This window comes from Sapajus apella, unplaced genomic scaffold (assembly GCF_009761245.1).
Source record: "Sapajus apella isolate SASKATOON/1434 unplaced genomic scaffold, GSC_monkey_1.0 scaffold52, whole genome shotgun sequence".
Lineage (NCBI taxonomy): Eukaryota > Metazoa > Chordata > Mammalia > Primates > Cebidae > Sapajus > Sapajus apella.
In genome coordinates, this window is record NW_022436992.1 from 10,360,236 (window position 1) to 10,379,356 (window position 19,121).

The window sequence follows — 19,121 nt, forward strand, 5'->3', positions numbered from 1 at the left end:
TGCTATTTGGGAGTATGGCTCCAGTACTCCAGATCTTCTGATGGCTCAAGAGAAACCAAACTGTTCTCCATATGATATTTCTCAATTCTTAAATATTGTCAATTTAGTCATTAAAAAGGAAAAAAAAAATAGCATGCTAATCACATAAAACAGAGCTGTGAGCTGGATTCAGCCCATATGCCTCTTATTTGCAACCTCCACTAACTCTTCTGTTTTATGCTTTTGTCCTCTTTTCCTTTAACTTCTTTTTAAAACAATATTTGTCTAAGGAAAACCAAGGAGAAAAACAATTTCCCCATGCAAAATCTATGGTACCACCCATCTTGAGAAGTTCAAGAGTTAAATATAAAATTATCAGTGAGGACAGTCTCATATTAGGTATTATATGTTCACTCCCTTCTGCTTATATCTATAATATTTATGAAGTGCTTTCCAGTTTGCTGTTCTTATTTGCCTCTGACAACAGGACGGTAGGGCAAGTTTTAATATCCCCGATTGAAAGATGACAAAACTAAAGTTCAGAGAAGTGATGGTGGAAAGTGACACGCTGAGGCCAGGTGTGGTGGCTCACGCCTGTAATCCCAGCGCTTTCAGAGGCTGAGGCAGGAAGATTGCTTGAGGCCAGAAATTCAAGACCAGCCTGGCCCATATGGTGAAACCCCACCTCTACTAAAAATACAAAAATTAGCCAGGCATGGTGGCAGGTACCTGTAATCCCAGACAGGAGGATTGCTTGAACCTGGGAGGTGGAGGCTGCAGTGAGCTGAGATCATGCCACTACCCTCCAGCCTGGGCAACAGAGTGAGATTTTGTCTCCAAAAAAAAAAAAGTTATTGAGCTGTATACTCGGGTTATGAGTATTTTATGGTTTCTCTCTAGAAATGAAACATTGGGAAGTTACATGAAAAAAAGACGCAAGAACAAGTGATGGCCGGGTGTGGTGGCTCACGCCTGTAATCCAAGCATTTTGGAGGCCAAGGAGGGCAGATCACCTGAGGTTGGGAGTTCAAGACCAGCCTGACCAACATGGTGAAACCTCGTCTTTATTTAAAAAAAAAAAAAAGAACAAGTCATGTTTTCCTCCTAAATTTAAACAACTCTATCTTGCTAGCTTAACTTCAAGGTCTTATAAGAAATTTAGTTTATACATCTTAAACACCTACATAAACCCTAAGAATGTGTTATAAAATCAACATAACACTGTAGTCTATAATTATAGTGCTCTAAAATATCTCTTAAATATATTATCTTAAGAGACAGTGTTGCACAACTTCCTTCAAAGATACCTTGCTTGAGCTAATATTTTACTTTCAAGATTTTTCCCCAACTGGGAGTATGGAAGAAGACTTTGACTCAGATTAAAATACTTATGAGTTTCAAACTCATTCGGTCAAAATCAAGAAGCTTTCAAATCAAAGCACCTTTCTTTTTCAAAATATTATATAAAATGAAGACACTGAAAAGGTTATAACATTGGCTCTTTGGGTTTCCATAATAATGCAAGAAAATCTTCCCCAGGAGATCAATGCAGACAATTAATGATCCCTTATCTATAAATCTTAGTGTGCCAAACAAATACTATAGCATATAGAATAGCATCTGAGTACTTACTAATATAGAATTTTAGCAAGATAAGTTCTCTAAAGATATAATTACCAACTCAGGAACATTACTTTTAGGCTGTTACACGTCCTTACACCTTTTAAATAACAATCCTACTTCAGTATGTCAAAATCTGCTAAGGCTGAGCTATTTGGATTAACAGCAATCTCAAATTCTGAGGAGCAAAATCTCAAGGCCACCCACTGAGAATATTTACAAAACAAGAACACATTATTTCACAATGCAAAACTCTCATTGGTCTCCAGAAGGATCTAATGTATTTTTTAAAAGTTTCACAGAAACAACTAAACAATGACACTTTAATAAAGTGACACTTTAATAAAGTATTGCTTATGAGAATTGAAGAACCAACTTCTTGAACATCCACCTAAATTCCAATGTCCTGGGGTAGGATCTTTAAACCATGGGTAAGAGGAGCATAACTCTGCCTAGGAAAGGAACTGGGGCAGTAACCTGAAGAGGGACAATAGTGACCTCAAAGAGACTGCTGTCACCTAAAACAGGAATGGCCAGTATCATTTTCAAACCTGGCCGTGCCCTGTGACAACCACGTGGGGCAGCCACATGTCCATAATCTCTCAAAGCAGCTTCTTTTTTTGTTTGTTTGTTTGTTTGTTTTGAGACAGAGTCTCAAAACTCTGTCACCCAGGCTGGATGGTGCAGTGGCATGATCTCCACTCACTGCAACCTCTGCCTCCTGAGTTCAAGCAATTCTCCTGCCTCAGTCTCCCAAGTAGCTGAGACTACAGGCACACACCACCACATCCAGCTAATTTTTGTATTTTTAGTAGGGACAGGGTTTCAGCATTTTGGCCAGGATGGTCTCAATCTCTTGACCTTATGATCTGCCCGCCTCGGCCTCCCAAAGTACTAGGATTACAGGTGTAAGCCACCACACCTGGCCTCAAAGCAGCTTCTTAATGAAAGATCTCAACTAAAACGCATTTTAAAAGCACACAGTATTTGTTGGGATGATAAGAAAAAAGTTTTCTTTCTTGGCAATACTCAAATAAGTGATACAACTAACCACCTGGCTTTTTTTAACCCCCCGGAAAAGCATTTTTGAGCAAAGACAATTTCTAGACAAGCTATACCCATGGTCCATTACCTGCTCTGGAAGTCAACAGATTCACCCATACAACCAAACGCCACCAAGTCTTTTATGCAAAGAGAGTCTTACCTGTGAAAAGTTCAACCCATTCAATGGATGGCACTGCTCTTCCACCTTTTCCACTGCCCCAGTCTGTTTCTTCAGCCTCTCAGCCTCCTGGGCAAGGAACAAGTCTAAGACAGGCACCCCACGGGACTTAATGTCCACTTCAGTCAGGGAGTTGACCATGAGCATCACCCAGACAGGCCTCTTGCGCTCCCAGTTTCCGGCAATGGCATTGAAGAGGTAGTCTGCGTAGAGCCCCTTGCCGTGCTGGTCTGGGGTCATCCACAAGGGCATCATGAGCTTGACATACTCCAGGTGGCGCTTGAGGCGACAGTAGATGTCCCTGGGGAGCACGTCTTGGAGGTTCTCGCCCTGCGGCAGCATCTGACAGCTGGTGAGAGCTGAGATGGTATAGGGGTCTGTGAGGTCCAACTCAAAGTACACAATGCTGCTCTGCAGGAAAGCCTCCTTAGAGTTGTCGGGGATGAAGTCCCAGACCCGGGTGTACGGGACATGGATCGTGCCAAAGAAGTAAGATGGCGGGTCTCGCTTAATGGTCCACAAAAAAGAATTCAACTCACTTTGCTAAAAAAAAAAAAAAAAAAAGAGAGGCAACATAAAGGTATAATATGGGGGGAGGGGTGGTCAGGAACCTGTGAGAGGAAATGAATTAGTCACATTTCAAGAGAAAAGATATCAGAATAGGATTTAGACTTTTGAGTTCATGTAGATTCACCTGCCAGGACAATCCATGTTCTAAATAGACAGGAGCAAACTATGAAATCAGGGGCTCATTAGGACTCCAGTTTCAACCTTGGCTGTACGTTGGGATCACCAGGGGAGCTTTAAAAGTAGCATATCTGGGTCTTACCTCCAGAGATTCTGATCTGATTGGTCTGGGGTGAGACCTACCTTTTCAATCAAAAGGGGATAGAACCACCCCCTTTTCAATTAAAATGTTGATTCCAAGATGAGAAAGCAATAGCAGTCACCAGTTTTGAGTTCGTGCCACGCCTGCCCTAGCAACTGGGCAAGAGTTAAAGAAGTGAGTCTCAGGGGCCTGAAGGACATACCTGGTACCAGCTAAGAGACACCTGAGAAGCCCAGTGTCTCAGGGAGACCTCACGGTCCCTGCTTTTTCAGATCTCAAAACCAGCATCCACAGCTCTGGCTACGCACGGGAATCACTCGAAAAGCTTTAGAAACTCCAGTCCCTAGGTCCCACCCCAGACCAATCACATCAGAATCGCTGGGGGTGGGGCTCAGAGATGCTATCTTTTTTTTTTTTTTAAATGGAGTCTCGTCCTATGTCCCAGGCTGTGGTGCAGTGGCACAATCTAGGCTCACTTCACTGCAACCCCTGCCTCCCGGGTTCAAGTGATTCTCCTCCCTCAGCCTTCCAAGTAGCTAGGACTACAAGCACCGCCCCTCCACCACATCCAGCTAATTTTTGTATTTTTAGTAGAGACAGGGCTTCAGCGTATTGGCCAGGCTGGTCTCAAACTCCTGATCTTGTGATCCACCCGCCTCGGCCTCCCAAAGTGCTGGGATTATAGGCATGAGCCACTGCATCGGTCACAGAGATGCTACTTTTAAAGCTCCCCTGGTGATCCCAACATACAGCCAAGGTTGAAACTAGAGCCCTAACGAGCCCCTGATTTCATAGTTCGCTCCCGTCCCTTTAGGACATGGATCATCCCATCACATTGCTTTCTCTCACAAAGCCTTCAGGTTCAATTGCAGAGATCTGGACGGTCTCTGCTGGATGGATTCTCTCTAAGCAGTTGCACATGCTGAGCAGTGGTGCATGTCCATCTGAGGCCAGGCCATTTCACTCCCAGCCCCTGAGTATCTCTCAGCCTCAACTGGCATTTATAATGTATCTGTTTATTAAGAGGTACTGTACAAAGAAGTACACAGGGCAGCTCTCAAGGAATTGGGGTGTAAATGGCAGACATACTAGTGACAAGAACAGCGTATCAAGAAAGCCGGAAATGTGAAAATCCAGGTTTATAGAAAAAAAAAATATTTTGGCCAAGCGTGGTGACTCACGCCTGTAATCCCAGTGCTTTGAGAGACTGAGGTGGGCAGATCACTTGAGCTCAGGAGGCCAGCCTGGGCAACACGGCAAAACCCTGTCTCTACAAAAAAAATACCAAAATTAATCGGGCGTGGTGGTGCATGCCTGTAGCCCCAGCTACTCAGGAGGCTGAGGTGGGAGGACTGCTTGAGTCCAGGAGATTGCACCACTGTGCTTTGGCCTGAGCCAGAGTAAGACCTTGTCTCAGAAAAAGAAAGAGAGACAGAGAGACAGAGAGAGAGAAGGCAGGGAGGGAGGGAGGGAGAAAGGGAGATAGAAATATTTGGAACATACTCCCTTTACCAAAGGGTTTGACTTCAGTCTTTTAAGTAACATGCTTCCCTGGATTATGAAGTTTCAATCTACCATCGATTCTTATTATTCATGGTAGTTATATTTTGTAAAGTTGCCACAAACACAAGACGAGCAAATATTAAACTGTTGTTCCTAGCGGAAACAGGGTTAAATTCCTAGCGGAAACGTAGGGTTAAGTGAGCCTCTGCTTGTAACGTTTTCATCAACTGATCAATACATAGCCTTGTTTTATGTGTGCTTCTATTGAAAGGCACCTTATTGGCCAAGCACGGTGGCTCACGCCTGTAATTCCAGCACTTTAGAAGGTGGGGGGTGGGGGCAGTTCACCTGAGGTCAGGAGTTCGAGACCAGCCTGGCTAACATGGCAAAACCTCTTCTCTACTAAAAATACAAAAATTATCTGAGTATGGTGGTAGACATCTGCAATCCCAGCTACTCAAGGAGGCTGAGGCAGGAGAATCACTTGAACCCAGGAGGCAGAGGTTGCAGTGAGCCAAGATGGCGCCACTGCACTCCAGTCCAGCAAGAAGAGTGAGACTCCATCAAGAAAGAAAGAGAGAGAGAGAGAGAGAGAGAAGAGAACAGCACCTTATTTAATATATAATGTTCATTCATTAACACCGAACTCACAGCTGAAAGCACTATAACTCATGCCTGAACTGAACTTATTTAACACATGTATTTTCTTTGTAAAGCACATCACAGGCTTCTTGCACTTAAGCACTCTAGGCAACTTCAGCACTACACTGGGGGCCATTTTAAACAGTAAAATCATCTATCAAAGGCTTACCTCTGTTACCCTGGCACTTTAGGAGGCCAAGGCGGAAGGATCACCTGAGCCCAGGAGTTCAAGAGCAGCCTAGGCAACATAGTGAGACCCTGTCGCTATTAGCAAATAAAATTAATTTTTAAGTATAAAATCTTAAATTTAAAAAATAGATAAAATCTTTCCATTTGTAAATGTTGCCTCAATTTTCATAAGTGTAAATAGAATGCATCTCACTAGCCCCAAACCTGTGACTGGTTTTGTTTTTTGTTATTTGTGTTTTGAGACAGAGTCTTACTCTGTCCTCGCCAGGCTGGAGTGTAGTGGCATGATTTCAGTTCACTGCAACCTCTATACTGGGTTCAAGTGATTCTTCTGCATCAGTCTTCCAAGCAGCTGAGATACAGGCATGCACCACCACACCCTGCTAATTTTTGTATTTTTATAGAGTTTCACTATGTTGCCAAGGCTGGTATTGAACTCCTGACCTCAAGTAATCTGCCCGAAGCCTCCCCAAATGCTGGCATTACAGATGTGAGTCACTGCATCTGGCCTGATCTTGTTTTTGTTTTTGTTTTTTTTGAGACGGAGTTTCACTCATGTTACCCAGGCTGGAGTGCAATGGCGCGATCTCGGCTCACCGCAACCTCCGCCTCCTGGGTTCAGGCAATTCTCCTGCCTCAGCCTCCTGAGTAGCTGGGATTACAGGCACGCACCACCATGCCCAGCTAATGTTTTTGTATTTTTAGTAGAGACGGGGTTTCACCATGTTGACCAGGATGGTCTCGATCTCTTGACCTCGTGATCCACCCGCCTCGGCCTCCCAAAGTGCTGGGATTACAGGCTTGAGCCACCGCGCCCGTCCTGATCTTGTTTTTTAAAGCATTTAAGTTGCAGTTACACAACCTTCTCTTCCTTTTTTCTTTTTTTTTTTTTCTTTTTTTTTTTTTTGAGACGGAGTTTCACCCTTGTTACCCAGGCTGGAGTGCAATGGTGCGATCTTGGCTCACCGCAACCTCCACCTCCTGGGTTCAGGCAATTCTCCTGCCTCAGCCTCCTGAGTAGCTGGGATTACAGGCACACGCCACCATGCCCAGTTAATTTTTTGTATTTTTAGTAGAGACGGGGTTTCACCATGTTGACCAGGATGGTCTCGATCTCTTGACCTCGTGATCCACCCGCCTCGGCCTCCCAAAGTGCTAGGATTACAGGCGTGAGCCACAGCGCCCGGCCCCCTTTTTTCTTTTTTCTTTTGAGACAGAGTTTCACTCTTATTGCCCAGGCTTGGAGTGCAATGGTGCAATCTCAGGTCACTGCAACCTCTACCTCCTGGGTTCAAGCAATTCTCCTGCCTCAGCCTACCAAGTAGCTGGGATTATAGGTGCCCGCCACAAGGCCCAACTAATTTTTTGTATTTTTAGTAGAGATGGGGTTTCATCATGTTGGCCAGGCTGGCCTCGAACTCTCGACCTCAGGTGATCCGCCAGCCTCGGCCTCCCAAAATGCTGGGATTACAGGCGTGAGCCACCACACCTGGTCATATACTCCTTTTCAATAATTCAATAAATAGGCAAAATAAACCTAAAATCTGCTTGTGGCCCAGCTACCCCACTGAGATTTTTAATTTTTTTTTTTTTTTTTTTTTTTGAGACTGAATTTTGCTCTTGTCACCCAGGCTGGAGTGCAATGGTGCGATTTCGGCTCACTGCAACCTCCACCTCCCGGGTTCAAGTGATTCTCCTGCCTAAACCTCCAGAGTAGCTGGGATTACAGGTGCCCACCACCACGCCAAGCTAATTACTGCATTTTTAGTAGAGACAGGGTTTCACCATGTTGGCCAGGCTGGTCTCAACTCCTGACCTCAAGTGATCCACCCACCTCAGCCTCCCAAAGTGCTGGGATTACAGGTGTGAGCCACCACACCCAGCCCCGCACTGAGTTTTTTTTAAAGGCACTTCAGTCTCCCAAGTAGCTGGGATTACAGGCGCATGCTACCATGCCCAGCTAATTTTTTTGTATTTTTAATAGAGACGGGGTTTCACGATGTTGGCCAGGCTGGTCTTGAACTGCTGACCTCAGGTGATCCGCCCACTGTAGCCTCTCAAAGTGCTGGAATTACAGGCGTGAGCCACAGCACCTAGCCAGTTTCCGAATTTGTAAAAGTTAAATTAATAAGCCCTGTCAGAAAGTTATGGTAATACACGAATTAGACAAGTAATTATTAAATAAAAGAACAAATAAAAAATATATTTTTGAAAAGCAATTTTAGGCCGGGTGCAATGGCTGACGCCTGTAAACACTTTGAATGGCCAAGGTGGGTGATCACTTGAGGCCAGGAGTTCGAGACCAGCCTGTCCAACATGGTGAAACCCCGACTATACTAAAAATACAAAAATTAGCTGGGCGTGGTGGTGCAGGCCTGTAGTCCCAGCTACTTTACTCGGGAGGCTGAGGCAGGAGGATCACTTGAACCCAGAGGCAGAGGTTATAGTGAGCCGAGATCACGCCACTACACTCCAGCCTGAGCAACAGAGCAAGACATTGTTTCAAAAAAAGAAAAAAAAAAATTTTTAACTATTGATTGTTGAAGTAATTTTAAGAGATGAATCTCGTACAGGGTCCCCATCCCCTAGGCATCCTCTTATGCAGTAATGAGGGTCCCTGGGGCTATTTAAATACTTCAGAAATGAAATGGAAACTGTACATCTACCAAGAAAGCCTGCTCAGGCAAATTAAGCAATCAAATGTCTCACTGTTGCTTAAAATTAGATCAACAGGGTAGAAGACACTGGTTAACTATAATATATGCTAATAAAAAGCTGACAGTAACAGTTATGTCTTTGGTTAATTGTAAACAAGTAACAATTATTACCTACAAATAGGTAGAGGCAGCCTTCAAAGAGTAATTTTAGTTTGATTTGTTTCTTCATTTAGAGGTCTGGCTGGTGAAATGTCTGGGGCCACTGACCTATGTAAGAGATCTAATTGCACAGCTTCCAGGCAGTCTACCCAAGAACTTCTACATGGTTTCCAACCGGGACACAGCAAACAAACTGGAATGTTATTATTAAACCCATGGGCATCTGATTCATTGTCATCTATCAGGACACCATCATGTCAAACAAATATATTCCCAGGAAAACCAAACCCATACCGCAGGATAATAGAGGGATGGGGTTTGCTTTGGTTCAGTTTTTGTTTGTTTTTATCCAAATACACTTAATCTGCCTAAGGTTCCCATCCAACCTCAAAATGCCTGCATTTCCCTTCAGAAGCAGTCTGCTCAATATGCATCCATTTTCATTTTATTATTTATTTATTGTTGCCTTTTCAACTATTACTGGTCTAGAAATAAGGTCACTGTATGATCTTTTCACTGAAAATGCTTAGATTTAAAACACACACACACACACACACACACACACAGACGTCTGGCCTCTAGCCATGTCATGACAGTACTAATGCTAAGAGCAGCTATTCACTGTGTGTCAGTCTCCACCCAAGCATTTCACATGGACTGTCCCACGTGCATTCAACACAATTACTTCTGCTGAGCCTACCACGTGCCAGACGCTGCTCCAGGCAGTGGGAATACAGCAGTGAGTGACACACAGGTCCTTGTTGGTGCTAATTGCTGTGGAGAACACATAAGCCGGCTTTGAGTCTTTCAGCTTGGAGGAGGCCAAGGTTTAACTTTCTGCAGTTGTCCCAAATCTGGGTTCATCTGACACCAGCCACTTCCACCATGCCGCCTAAACTGGACCCCAACGAGAGCAAAGTTGTATAACTGAGTTGCACCACGGGTAAAGTCACTGCCATGTCTGTGCTGGCCCCCAAGATCAGCCTTCCTGGGTCTGTCTCCAAATAAGGTTGGCGATCCCATTTCCAAGGCAACTGGTGACTGGAAGGGTCTGAGGATCACAGTGAAACTGACCATTCAGAACAGACAGGCCCAGATTGAGGTGATGCCTGCTGCCTCTGCCCTGATCATCGGAGCCCTCAAGGAACCGCCAAGAGACAGAAACAGGAAAACATTAAACACAGTGGAAGTATCACTTTCAATGAGGTTGTCAACATTGCTGAACAGATGCAGCATCGATCTTTAGCCAGAGAACTCTCTGGAACCATTAAAGAGATCCTGGGGACTTCCCAGTTTGTGGGCTATAATGTTTTTTTTGTTTGTTTTTTTTTTTTGTTTTTTTTGAGACGGAGTTTCGTTCATGTTACCCAGGCTGGAGTGCAATGGCGCAATCTCGGCTCACCGCAACCTCCGCCTCCCGGGTTCAGGCAATTCTCCTGCCTCAGCCTCCTGAGTAGCTGGGATTACAGGCACGCGCCACCATGCCCAGCTAATTTTTTGTAGTTTTAGTAGAGACGGGGTTTCACCATGTTGACCAGGATGGTCTCGATCTCTTGACCTCGTGATCCACCCGCCTCGGCCTCCCAAAGTGCTGGGATTACAGGCTTGAGCCACCGCACCCGGCCTGTGGGCTATAATGTTGATGGCCACCACCCTCATGACATCATAGATGACATCAAACATGGCGCAGTGGAAAGCCCAGCTAGTTAAGAAGCACAAAGGAAAACATTTCAGTAAAGGTCATTTGACAAATAAAACCAAAACAAGAACAAGTAACCCAGAAAAGGGACAGTGAGTACCATGGCACAGGGTTGCAGGGGTGATTTTAAGTAGGGTGACCAGAAAAATCACTGAATGTCTGGAAAGACATCTAAGCCTTGCCATGAAGGAGACGAGGGGCCCACCATGGGGATATCTGAGAGAAGACCATTCCCTCCAGGAGGCAGAAACAGCAGTGCAAAGGCCCTGAGGCAGAGAGGGCCTCCATGTATTGGAATAACAGCAAGGAGGCCAGCACAACTGAGAGGGATGGCTGAAGAGGACTGCAGGAGGCAGAGGTCAGAGAGGTGAGCAAGGCCAAGCCAGGCAGGATCAGTGGGGCCTTTCCAGGACTTTCAACTGAGTCAGATGGGAGGTAGCCCAGGTTTTTGAGAGAGGAGTGACATCAGCTGACAGTGTGTTGCAAGGACCGCCCTGGAGGCTGGGATGAACAGAGACATGGGGGCAGACACAAGTAGGTCATTTAGGACATTACCAAAATAATCAAAATTGACAAAATAATCCTGGAGTGACAGGATTGATGGGAACTGATCAAATTCTGGATGCACTCTAGAAAACAGGATTTGCTGGCCAGCATGGTGTCTCATGCCTATAATCCCAACACTTTGGGAAGTCGAGGAAGGAGGATTGCTTAAGCCCCAAATTTTGAGACCAGCCTGAACAACATAGCAAGACCCTGTCTCTAAAAACATTTAAAAATTAGCCAGGCATGGTGGCAGGCACCTCTGGCCCTAGCTACTCAGGAGGCTGAGGTAAGAGGATGACTTGAGCCTGGGAGGGTAAGGTTGCTGTAAGCTATGATCTCACCACTGCACTCCAGCCTGGGCAACAGAGTGAGACCCTATCTCAAAATTAAAAAAAAAAAGAGCCGGGCGCGGTGGCTCAAGCCTGTAATCCCAGCACTTTGGGAGGCCGAGGTGGGTGGATCACGAGGTCAAGAGATCGAGACCATCCTGGTCAACATGGTGAAGCCCCGTCTCTACTAAAAATACAAAAAATTAGCTGGGCATGGTGGTGCATGCCTGTAATCCCAGCTACTCAGGAGGCTGAGGCAGGAGAATTGCCTGAACCCAGGAGGCAGAGGTTGCGGTGAGCCGAGATTGCGCCATTGCACTCCAACCTGGGTAACATGAGTGAAACTCCGTCTCAAAAAAAAAAAAAAAAAAAAAAAAAGAAAAAGAAAAAGAAAATAAGGACTTGCTGATGAAAGGATGAGGTTATCATTAACAGATATGGAGAAGGACAGCAGTGAAAGAGGGTTACAGGGGAAGGTCAGAAATTTGGTTTTGGACCTGTCCAGTTGAGATGTCAAACACACAACCTAGTGCCAAGGTCCATCTGGTAGCTTGGGAGAGGCCTGAGCCAGAGATAAAGATGAGGGCATCATCACCACGTAAGGTCTCCAAGAGAATGCCCGCAGGAGAAAAGGTCTAGGAATGGACCCGGGGCCCTCTCACCCTAAGAAGTCTGGAGAAAGAAGAGCAGCTAGCAAGGGAGAAGAAGTGGCCAGCAAGGCTGCCAAGAAAATCAGAAGAGTAGGAGGCTGGTCGAAGAAAGTACTTCAGGGAGCACAAAGTAAGCACGTGGGTCAAATGTGGAAGGTAGGCCAAATAAATCAAGAATTTAAGAACTGACCTCCGGATTGAGCAACGTTGAGGTACTAGGGACCTAGACAAGAAGAGTTTTAGTGGTATGGTGGGAGCAAAAATATGTCCTGTGCTAAGGTGGTGGACTGGTAGGCTGGCTCCTGAGTCTTGGCTTTTAAACACCATATTTATGCAGCCTTAACATGCAATAGACGTTACTTGTGATTCAGAGTCATATCTTTTTTCAGTTAATATCCTGCTAGTTACACTGTTGCTCAGGAGCACCACCTGACTCCAAATCTAGAAAGGCTCTGTCCAGCTCGCCTTCCCGATCACAGATGATTGTCCAGATTAATACCACATGGACCTTGTTACATCCTCAGGTGCCACCTTTCCCATCTTCTCTTTACAAGTTAACACAATTCAGGGGCTTTTCTGCTTTTTTATGCCAAGGGCCATGTCTTATTCACCTTGATATTCCCAAATACTGAAATACTTGCCATATACTACTACATAGGAGCTCAAAAAGAGTTTTTTAAAGAAATGAATCTTATCATACAGAATTTCTTCAATGCATACAGTTCTGTTCTGACCCTGATTCCCACTGTGTGCACCAATAACCATTCCTGCGGAGTACTGATCCTGCCCCTAGCAGGCATGCCCTCGGCAGGGATAGGCTGCAAGAAGAGTCTTCAGGGCTTCTCATCAGGAAGCTCTTATCTGACCTTGCCCACTGGCGAGCCCTGGATCCTTGCACTTGCTGTACTGGTGCAACTGCCTCTGCCTCTCTCACACTGATATCCTCAGGGTAGGACTATTTGTCTCCACAAAAAAAAAAAAAAAAAACCTCTACTACTCTATTTCACTAATAAAATATACGGCAGTTAGAAGAATCCATAGATTTTAACATTAGGATGATTGAAAGGAAAAAAAAAAACTAAACCTACCCAAAGGATTATAAATCATTCTACTATAAAGACACATGCAAACATGTGTTTATTATGACACTGTTCACAATAGCAAAGACTTTGGAATCAACCCAAATGTCCATCAATGACAGACTGGATAAAGAAAATGTGGCACATATACACCATGGAATACTATGCAGTCATAAAAAAGGATGAATGCATGTTCTTTGCAGAGACATGTATGAAGCTGGAAACCATCATTCTCAGCAAACTAACATAAGAACAGAAAACCAAACACTGCATGTTCTCACTCATAAGTGGGAGTTGAACAACGAAAACACATGGACACAGGGAGGGGAATATCACATACCGGGGCCTGTAGGGGGGCGGGGGACTAGGGGAAGGATAGCATTAGGAGAAATACCTAATGTAGATGACTTGCTGATGAGTGCAGTAAACCACCATGGCACATGTATATCTATATAACAAACCTGCACATTCTACACATGTACCCCAGAAATTAAAGTACAATAATAATAATAAAACTGAACCACTATTAACATGTCCCTTCTAACTTGTTGCAACTGTTCCCAGAAGGAAAAGACAGCCAGGCACGATGGCTCATGCCTGTAATCCGAAGACTTTGGGAGGCTGAGGCAGGAGGGCCATTTGAGGCCTGGAGTTCAAGGTTAGAGTGAGCTATGATCATGACACTGCACTCTATCCTGGGTGACAGAGCAGGACTCTGTCTCAAAAAAGAAAAATAGAGAGAGAGAACATGGCCATCGGTGACTGAGACACAGTACCTACAAGCTTCTAATTAAACTGAGATTTTAACAGACACCTGTGTAGTCCATGCAAGGAAAAAGAACAAGGCACAATGACAAATGCATACTGCAAGCTAACTCACAACACCCAGCACCTCCCCAGCGCCTTCCATCCTAGCATCTCCAGACCTGCAATAACTGCACTTTTCCAAGATTACTCTTCGGCAGACCAGCCAGAATGAAGCTGGCTTTATGTTATCCTTTTCATTCAACAAATATTTATTGAGCATCTGTTACGGCCAGCCACTCTGCTGAATACTGGGGATGCAGAGGCAAAGAAAATCGACAAAAATCCCTACCCTTATGAAGGTGACATAGGGGAAGGGGTAGCAATAAACAAAAATTTTTATCCGACTGTGATTAAGTGCTCCAGAGAAAAATAAAGCAGGGAAGGCAGATGGCAGTGGAGGCAGAGGTTGACATCACCTTTACTATCAGGAAGAAGCCCATTGAGAGACACTTGAGCCAAAGCCAGATGGAAGTAAGGGAGCAAGCCTGTGAATAAATGGAGGGAGAACTTTCCAGGGGGAAGAAAGAGCAAGTATAAAAGGCATCAGGCAGGAATAGCAAAGAACACTAAGAGTTCTGTTTGATAAGAAAGAAACTCAACCTGCGTGGTGCTCAGGATAGCCCTGCAGTGTCTAGGGGCCAATTTGGGGCTCAAAGACCTCTTAATGATTAACCAACCGTGAAAACCAAGCCAGCTTTCAAGACTACACTCCTGCAGAATCCTATAGGGGCTGTGGCAGTGGGTTGGAGGCTGGATCCCAGGGCTTCCACTCTGCAACCCCAAGACCCCAACCCGCTGAGGGACCCTCCTACAATGCCCTTGCAGCATGTGGATCAGGAATACAGCCCTGCCACTGATTGGCCTTCCCAATTCCGAAGTGGGTAAGAGAGAGTTTGCCCACAGAATGGAACAGCAATGGTCAAAATATGGTCCAAGGATTTGTGGGTTGTCCCCAAGAGTCTTTCAGGGAATCTGTAAGGTCAAAACTATTTTCATAAAACGAAGATATTTTCCTTTCACCCTCATTTTCTCACAAAGTACTGTAGAATTTCCTGAAGGCTACATGTGTGTAATGAGGTCGCTACTCTGATGGTTAATGGAATGTGTGTTACATTATGTTTTGCTAACATCTCCATTAATTCACGTAAAGTAAAAGTATTTGAGGTTTTCAATACTTTTCTTGGATATAGGGTCTCACTCTTTCACACAAGCTGGAGTGCAGCGGCCCAGTCACACCTCACTGTAGCCTCGACCTCCCAGGCTCAAGGCTTCCTCCCACCTCAGTCTCTGGAGTAGCTGGGACTGCAGGCACAAGTCCCCACGCTGGTAATTTTTTTGTTTCTTGTAGAGACGTGGGTCTCGCCATGTTGCCCAGGCTGCTCTCCAACTCCTGGGCTCCAGCGATCCACTGCCTGGGCCTCCCAAAGTGCTGGGATTACAGGAGTGAGCCACCAAGCCGGGTTTCTTTGATACTTTTTTGTAATGTAAAAGAGTCCTGAGACCAAAAGGTAGGACAACCGATGGAATAAGGGACTCATAAAGACAGATTCGAAAGGAGAGAGACCTTATCCAGACTCACTCACCATAATTACCAGTTGGTAATCGGTTTTGAAGAAGTTAAAGACAATGTGCTTTCTTGTGAGGAGATGGACTCGATCTTGTCTAAAAAGCAAGCGGCCACACCGCAACAGGGTTTGAAACCATGCCTGGTGCAGACTGCCCTCTCCAGCTGCCGCACCTGCTGCCCTGGTAGAGGACCCTCCGCAGCCCCGCGGCGCCGAAGAGAGGAGAATACCTTGCGTCCTCGCAGCCAGCCCTGAGCTCCAAGATCGGCTCTATTTGGCCGTCCTCTGCTTTGCTGAAGTTGAAATGAGGAATAAAATTGTGAATGGCCAGGAGTGGAGGCAGACCGGGGAACTCCTCAGGTGTCATCAAAGGTGGGCCGAGTTCTAAATTCCAGTCCCCCGCGTCGCGGGCGCACCAGAAGAGTAAGCCTGGCATGGCCCTCCTCAGAGCCAGGGACGCACAGAGATCAAACCCACCGGCACACATGCGCGAAATTCAACCTATGCCGCACTCAGAAGAGAGGGACTTGAGAACCACAGACAAGTCCTAGCGTAGGAAAACCGGTCAGAGAAGGAAATACTCATCTCGAAAGAGGTCCAGCCTCGGAGATGCAAGACTTGTCCGCTATAGAGCTGTGTGGACTTGGGCAGGTCACTGGCCTCCCTTGCCTGGGTTTCCCTCACCCGCAAAACAGTGGTGCGAACATCTAAAGAGCCCCGCTGCACACGCAAGGCTCAGAGAGCGGTCACTCCGCCAACGCGCTCTGTGACCTGGAGCACACAGGTCCCCTGCTGATTGTCAGTTTCCCACAGCAGTAAAAAAAGGGGAACGGCTTCAACTCCAAAAAATCCCTTCTAACTCAGGCACTGAACATATAAATGTTAAATCAAGCAGTTGCAGGACGCTGTTAATATTTTGATAAGAGTAAATAAAATAAACGTTTAAGGAAGAGAGGGAAGAAGAAACTTCAAATAAATGTGTCCAAGTTCCTGCTCCGCTGCACTCTCGCTGATCCGTCCCCCGAAAGCTCGGGAAAATGGCTGGCAGGACCCCAGGGGCCCTCCCTGACGCCCTTGGGCTGGCGGAGGGCAAAGTCCAGGGCACTGAGTCTCCTGGAGCCAGCAAGCTGCGCCCCCGCTGGAAAGGGGAACCCGAGGGCACGGAAAGGTGCGCGAGCAAGGGGCGCCGCGGTGCGAGGTGGAAGCCCAGCTACGGAAATAGGCTCGGGGTCCGAGAGCGGTGCTTCGCAGGGTTCAGAAGGAAACCATCCCAAGGTGGTGCAGAGAGGCCGGCTCTCCAGCACCCGACACGCGCCTTACTTGGGACTTGAGATCGCAGTTGGCGGCGCCGGGCGCAGCGCGCGGCGGAGCTGCGCCCGTGGACAGGAGGCAGAGGGTCTGCAGCAGGAACCAGCTCCAGCGACTCATGCTCCTCACTGCGGCTCCGAGGCCCTGAACGCGGAGGGAAGGAGTAGGGCAGCAGTGGCCGCCCGCCCCGGGCTAGCAGGGGCCGCGGGGCCGCCTCCGGGCGGGGCTGGGGTGAGCCAGGCAGCGGCGGCCACGTGGGGCCGAGCCCCGACCTCCCTCCCCCCACCCCACCTCACCCGCGCCGGTCAGCCCCGCGCCTAAGCGGCCGCGGGACTCCAGAACCGCGTTTCTCCCTCCCAAACCCTGCCGGGGCCGCCGCCCATCTCGTGTGACCGCAAGAAGGGAAAAGTGAAGTTCCACCGCTGTCCTAAATTCAACCTAAAATCGCATTGGTTCCCGCGTTTTACGTCTGTGCTTTTGCTACCAATTTTGAGAGGAGGGTGCCTCTTATTTGAAAGAGACAAAATAAATGAAAGGCTATTTATAAAGGAAAATTCACTTAAAACAAAAAAAATCACATGGAAGTTTTGAATGTAAAAGAGAGAGAGGAATGGTCAGTATGTGCATCCACTGAAAATCCAGGACCGCAAAAGCCAGCACTCCATTGAGAGCCCTCTTAAGATATTTTTGGGAATAATATTAGGGATGTTAACACCGAACTCAGAGGATTGCCGCACGGATTAAAAGAGGACATTTATGAGAAACACCTTGGTTGGCGCACATAGCAGGCCTGCAAACTGCAGTCGCTCCCTTTCGGCTCCAAAACCCCACTGAGGATTTTTCACAGCATTGGTCCTTCAGGAAGAAAACTAGGAAGGCAAGTATCTGTGACCCGCCTCCCACACCTCCTACCCTTGCCTGAGCTCACTTTACCACCACCTTTTAAAGTCCAGACTTCTGCGCGATTAACTTCGGAGTGGTGTTTGCAGGAGCATTTGTCGCAGTGGTTTTTAATTGCTTTAAGTCGCTGTCCATTTTGAGAATCTGATAGAAACTGGACGATCTCCCAGGGAAAAAGAAGAAAACGGGAGTGGGGCATATTTGCATACAATGCGGGGAGAGGTTTTCTGAAACCCATTTCCAGCTTTCTGGTAAAGAACTCCTGGCTTTGAAGAGTCAAGTCTATCGAGCTTTAACTCCACCAACATTTAGAGTTCAGATGTTTTTGTAAAATCGCCAACTTTTTTCTAAGTTTGAGTGGGGATTTACTTTCTGGAGCTGACTGTCTCCTATCTTCAGATGACTCCCCCATGTCAGCCCGGCCGCAATCGTTAGTCTCCGGGCCAACCCAGGACGGTGCTCTTTGGCGTTTTCAGGCTCCAGCGCTGCCACCTGCTGGCAAAAACGTTCTCCTTCGGTTGTGGGGGGGGGGAAGCAAAAAGTATCAAGAACTTTGAAAGAGATGCAGCCGGGCGTTGTGGCTCACGCCTGTAATCCCAGGCCGAGACGGGTGGATCCCGGGTCAAGAGATCGACACCATCCTGGCCAACATGGTGAAACCTCGTCTCTGCTAAAAATACAAGGGTGGCGCGGGCCTGTAGTCCCAGCTACTCGGGAGGCTGAGGCGGGAGAATCACTGGAACCCGGGAGGCGGAGGTTGCTGTGAGCCGAGATCGTGCCACTGCACTCCAGCCTGACGACAGAGAAAGACTGTCCCAAGAAAAAAAAAAAAAAAAAAAAAAAAGAACTCGAAAAGATGTTCTCTCCATTCCCTGGTCCTTTCTCTTTCCTCTTCATGTATGGTTGAAATCCTTGGCAACGCTCCCGTATTAGTCCATTTTGTGCTGCTATAGAAGAATATTACAGACTGGGTCATTTATGAAGAACAGAAATTTATTTCCTTATAGTTCCGGAGGCTGGGAAACCCAAGATCAATGTTCCTTGCATCTGGCAAGGGCCTCACTGCATCATCTCATTGCGGAAGGTGAGAGGACAAGAGAGCAAGAAAGAGAGAAATCGAGATTGAGAGCTTAGTCAGCCTCACTGAGGTCATGAGGGTGAAGCCTCCCATGATGCCCCAGCTTCCAACACTGTAGCATTAGGGATTAACTTTCCAACACATGCTTTTGGAGAGCACCTTCAAACTACAGCATCCCCTTAGGTCCACCTATTCATAAGTGCTTATTTTGTGCCCCTACTAATGGCTTTCTGAATTCACACAAACCTGTGAGGCTTTTCCCCTTTATAGTAGTACCTGAGGAAATTATACTGTGGATACCTTTTTGCTCTTTCCCCAAAATCAGATTTACCCTCAAAAATAAAGTTTTCAGAGTATGCA

At 46.5% G+C, this 19,121-nt stretch overlaps 1 protein-coding gene across 5 annotated transcripts in view; it reads right to left on the reverse strand.

Annotated features, from left to right (window-relative positions):
- The window catches only part of TRABD2A (TraB domain containing 2A), a 61,956-nt gene extending 44,940 nt beyond the window's left edge, over nt 1-17,016 (reverse strand). For all 5 annotated transcript variants that reach the window (XM_032243487.1, XM_032243488.1, XM_032243486.1 and 2 more), the window contains exons 1-2: nt 16,796-17,016; nt 2,804-3,364 (exon numbers count right to left, since the gene is read on the reverse strand). In XM_032243487.1, coding sequence (XP_032099378.1) covers nt 2,804-3,364; nt 16,796-16,903 — 669 coding nt within the window. In that variant the 5' untranslated portion in view covers nt 16,904-17,016. The remainder of the gene's footprint in view (nt 1-2,803; nt 3,365-16,795) is intronic.
- Nucleotides 17,017-19,121: the final 2,105 nt, after the last annotated feature.